This window comes from Elephantulus edwardii, unplaced genomic scaffold, assembly GCF_000299155.1.
Source record: "Elephantulus edwardii isolate Elephantulus edwardi_28Jun2011 unplaced genomic scaffold, EleEdw1.0 scaffold00020, whole genome shotgun sequence".
In the NCBI taxonomy this organism is placed as follows: Eukaryota; Metazoa; Chordata; class Mammalia; order Macroscelidea; family Macroscelididae; genus Elephantulus; species Elephantulus edwardii.
Window position 1 is genome coordinate 918144 of NW_006399770.1, and position 4734 is coordinate 922877.

General features: G+C 45.6%; 1 protein-coding gene across 2 annotated transcripts in view; it reads left to right on the plus strand.

Moving 5' to 3' along the window:
- Positions 1-2493: 2493 nt before the first annotated feature.
- The window catches only part of GCLM (glutamate-cysteine ligase, modifier subunit), a 37798-nt gene continuing 35557 nt past the window's right edge, over positions 2494-4734 (plus strand). The window contains exon 1 of one of the 2 annotated variants that reach the window (XM_006882405.1): positions 2494-3028. In XM_006882405.1, the coding sequence (XP_006882467.1) occupies positions 2903-3028 (126 nt within the window). In that variant the 5' untranslated portion in view covers positions 2494-2902. The remainder of the gene's footprint in view (positions 3029-4734) is intronic. The other variant, XM_006882406.1, reaches the window with a different exon arrangement.

Genomic DNA, 4734 nt, shown 5'->3' on the forward strand with positions numbered 1-4734 from the left:
TGTGTGTGTGTGTGTGTGTGTGTTTTTCATTAACTCCTCACCTGTTCCTAATGTAATAGGTAACTTATTAGGTGGAACTATGAATACTTGCCATTTCTTTAGGTCAAAACAGCCAATCATTAGCAATTACATATAGCTTAAACTATCATCTGTCTAGTGAAGAAAAAGTCAAAACACAAAGAGACTGAAGTGACTAAGACAATCAGTCAGGTTTGCAAGTCATGCAGGCATCAGCATTCTTGACCAATATGTCATATAAATTCCCAAACGGAGAGGTAGTAGGTTAGGTGTTGTACCAGGAACAGTCATGGGGATGGCACAAAACTTGGCAGCATTACATTCTATTATGCATTACAATTGTTCTAAGTCAGAGCTGGTTCAATGGCAATTAACAGCAACTTTTAAGCCATAATCAAATGTTATTTGCACAGTATTAAAGAGTATACAAAAAGTCCAGGAATAATGACAAAGCAAATTCTGCATAAGGATCAAATGTCTACATCATTTTAAATAGCCCATGCCTGTTCTTGTTTCTGGCATTATCTTTTCCTTCCATGAACTCTTACTCATATTTCATTTAGCCAACAAATATTTACTCAAGATCAGGCTCAGTCATTCTTTTATGAGAATAATTTTTCTTTTTCCATCTCTCTCCTAATTCTTATCAATTTACCATCTGGAATTGCATCTGTTGTTCTTACGTATTATAGAGTCAACTATGGCTCATGGCAACCTTATAAACAACAGACCTGAACTCTGTCCTATCCTGTGCCATCCTCATTATCTCTGACACACCTAAACCCTCTACTGTAGTCTTTATGTCAATCCATCTTGTCCCTCCATCTTACCAAGCATGATTCCCCCTTTCCAAGGAATAGCCTCTCCCAGCAACATGCCCATTAGGCAAAGCTTTGTGATCATTGCCTCCAAGGAGCACTCTGGCTGTTTGTTCTTTTGGCAGTGCACGAGATATTCTGTACTTTTCTCCAACACCACAACTCTAAGTAAGGCATAATTCTTCTTGTGATATACTTATTCACTGTCCAGATCTCAGATGTGTAGTAATTGAAAAGCTCATGGCCTGAATCAGACATACCTAATGTGAAGAGGTCCCTGACACCGCACTTGTCCAATGCATTGTCTCCTGTTCTCGCTATTGTTACTAGGGATGTTGATTGTTGATCCAAGTAAGATGAAATCATTGACATTATAAATCTTTTTTTCCCATCTATCATGATGTGCCTATTGGCCCGGTGGTAAGGACCTCCTCCCCCTTTGTAGTATACCATCGAGTCAGATCCAATTGGCACAGGAGATTGCCCCTCCGTCTCCAGCGGAACATCTAGTGGATTTGAACCTCCTGTCTTCGGGATTGCAGTGCAGCTTTTTGCAACTAGGCCTCCTGAGCTCCCTGAGGACCTTTTTATTTAAAAAAAAATGCTGAAATCTATACCCCTTTTAATAAGAATTTTACCCTTTAGTATAAATGATTCTCCCTAACAAAGCTGAAAGTTTTCCTAAGAAAAACTCAACATGTAAAATTAAATACGAAAAAACGCAATCAGAACCACCTCTAAGGGAGGTGATAAAGCCTTTATTGATGTGACTAGTTTAAGTGTTCTCTCTAATGTTAACCCATCTGGATGTTCTCGTACTAATAAATAACTAGCTTCGCCTTATTTCTGGAACTATAATTTACTACTTCAAGGGCAAGGATTAAGTCTTTTTCTCTGACCTCACTCATTATCCAGCACTTAGTGAAAATCAATAGGCATTTTATTATCAGCATGAGGGAAAGTCCTTGAGGAAGGAAGTAAACTAAGAACAAAATCAAACTCACTGTGATGAAATCAATCCTGACTCATAGCAACCCTGTAGAACAGAGAAGTATCCTTAGAGGCTATAAATCTTTATGGAGGGAGCTCCGATGGCATAGTCCATAGGAAGTTGCCTTAACCCAAAAGCCACACCACTCTGGCGGTTCAATCCTCCCTGCATTTACAGCCTAAGTAATCCAAAGAAGGTTCATTCACTATGACTTGGTTCTATCTCCATCGCAGAGTTTGAATTTTGAGAAATCTTTATGGATGGAAGGTGTCTGTCTCTTTCAGAGTGGCTGGTGGGATAGAACTGCCAGCCACTTTTTGATCAGCAGCTGAATGCTATGGCCACTAGTCACCAGGGCTTCTTGAAATGAATTAAAAGGGAAGGAGCGTTTTATGCTTTAACATCCGCCTTGAGGACCAAAATCTGCTTGTGTTTCAAAGCCTTGGTTGATGCCTTCGCTGTTTTTTTAAAGAGGTGTGGAAGTGAAACACCGGCCTGACAGCCTATTGGCGGAGAGGCGAGACCGCGAGCGGCAGGTCACCGCACGAGATGGAAGCTGCGTCGGCCAGCGCAGGGTCCTCTGACCGACAGGGGGAGCCCTGCTGCGCGCCGGGTCCGCGCCGCCCCACCCCGCCCCGCGCGCCCCGCTCTTTCTCGACCGCGGGGCGCCACGCCCGCTGCAGGCCGAGGGCCAGTCACCCGCGGGCCGGTGCCCCGCAGCCCCCCTCCGCCGCCCCGCCCGTTCCCCAGCCGCGGGACCGGTAACGGTTACGAAGCACTTTTTCAGCTGCGTTTTCTGCTTAGTCATTGCCTTCCAGGAAACAGCTACCTCAATTTGGAGCCAAGTCTTCTGTGGAGGCGGCCGCAGTCCCAGGAGCTGCAGCCACCAGCGCCTCCTTCACGGACCCCGCCGGCCTCCCTCGGTCCGGGGTGCAGGCCCTGATCCTGCCGCGCGGGGCCAGCAGCCTCGCGCTCCGCACGCCGCCTCACACACCGCGTCTTGCGGGGCGGCCCCCATCCTCGCCCGCCCTCCCGCGACTCCGTCGCCGCTTCGCCCCCTCGGGCAGCCGCTGCCATGGGGACCGACAGCCGCGCAGCGGGGGCGCTCCTGGCGCGGGCCCGCACCCTGCACCTGCAGACCGGGAACCTGCTCAACTGGGGCCGCCTGCGGAAGAAGTGCCCTTCCACGCACAGCGAAGAGGTGAGGGCCCCCGAGCGTTGCCCGCGGGGGTTGCGGGGAGGCCTCGGGCCCGGCGGGCGGATCCGGAGGCCCGGCTACTGGCGGTGCTCGGGGCGCAACCGCGGGGACGAGGGAGGCTGGAGCCAGGGCGCGACAAGGGCTCCACAACTGCTCCTGCATCAAGCGGCCTAAAAACTTGACAGGTGCAACTTCACGCCGAGTGACGCCTCCAACAATGCTTATCATGGCTCTTAGCAAAACTCTCCAGAAACATGTATTTATTGTATTACTCAGCGGCATTGAGGTCAGAGGAGGGAAGCACAGCGCTCATCCTCCTGATCTCACTCCACACACTGTCTAGGTAGAGAATTATTCTAAGGTGAGCTTTTGGTGGAGTCGGTAAAATAATAAAACATTTAACTTTTAGGATGTTGACAGTAATTTCTCTGTGGTTGTGAGAGGCATCTTACCAAACATTCAGATTTTATTTATTTTTTAAAATAATTTTTTTTTCTTTTACAACGTTCAAATTTTGCTTTGAAATCTTCATCTTTTTCTTGTCGAATATTTTCTCCTGCGAAGCAGCTAGAGAAATCACACAGCTGGAAACTGCAGCCGTTAGTAAAAAGCTTAAGGGCTCCAGTACTTAGGTGGTACAATCAGCTCTTGTAGTGAGCTGGACTTGGAACCAAAATGCTGGGGAGTCGGGTCCAGTGAGATGTTACTTGGAAGAAAGGCCTGGTTTACTTTAAAAAAAAAAACAAAAACAAACCAACCACCAGCCATTTCAGACCGTTTAGAGCACTGTTCTAGCCTGACATACAAGGAAGCCCTTGAGTTGGAGTTGATTACTCAGCAGCTGGTTTGCCTTCTAGTTTAGGAGCTCTGTGACTTTAGGAAAGGGACCGTATTGGAGTCAGTTTATGTATCCTTGAAGCTGGATAAAATGCCTTTCTTGTCATGCTGTATATTAAAGATATTTATTATATAGGCACTTTTCTCCTTTCTCATCAGATCCAGTTAGAAAGATCAAAAGAATCTTGATTAACGGGAAAATCCTAGAGGATTTGATACTATGGTTGTTTTCCTAAGCAGCCTTTAATAAAAAGGGGCTGTGTGTGATAGACCATACAGCAGCACTTGCTGTCCTCCTCAGTCTATTTTAGACCTGAGTCTTTTGCTAAGAGTCCTAGCTCCTTTAATAGGAATCAGTCCCTACCCTGCCTTGTGACCAAGTTCCAGCTCATTTGTATATTTTGTTGTTTTTTCCAAACCACCCACTTTGACTATTCTTTCTCACAGATAAATATTTCTGTATTTAGAACCTTTATGCCAACAACGATGGTTCAGTACAGCATTTTGCATCTGTTTTGCCAATTCTGGGTAAAATTCCTCTTTTTTGCAACACAATTATAAAATTACCATCAAAGGTTGTTTTCTTTTATTCCAAATACAGTATATACCTATGAAGCACAAATTCTACACACAAGAAAATTAGCCCAACTTTGTGGCATAATATTTTACTCATCTGTCTGCAAACAGTGGTTCAAATCACTAGGAGGATTGGAAGAAAGTTGAGCCAGTTTCCTCCTCCCATAAAGATTAGAAACTGGAATAAACTTGAAGCAGTGGGTTTAGTTCTCATTATGTATATTATGCAGGCTATGTGTGGTATCTTTCTCTTCTTGACATTGAGCCTCAGTCCATACTGAAGGCTGCAGTCCTTG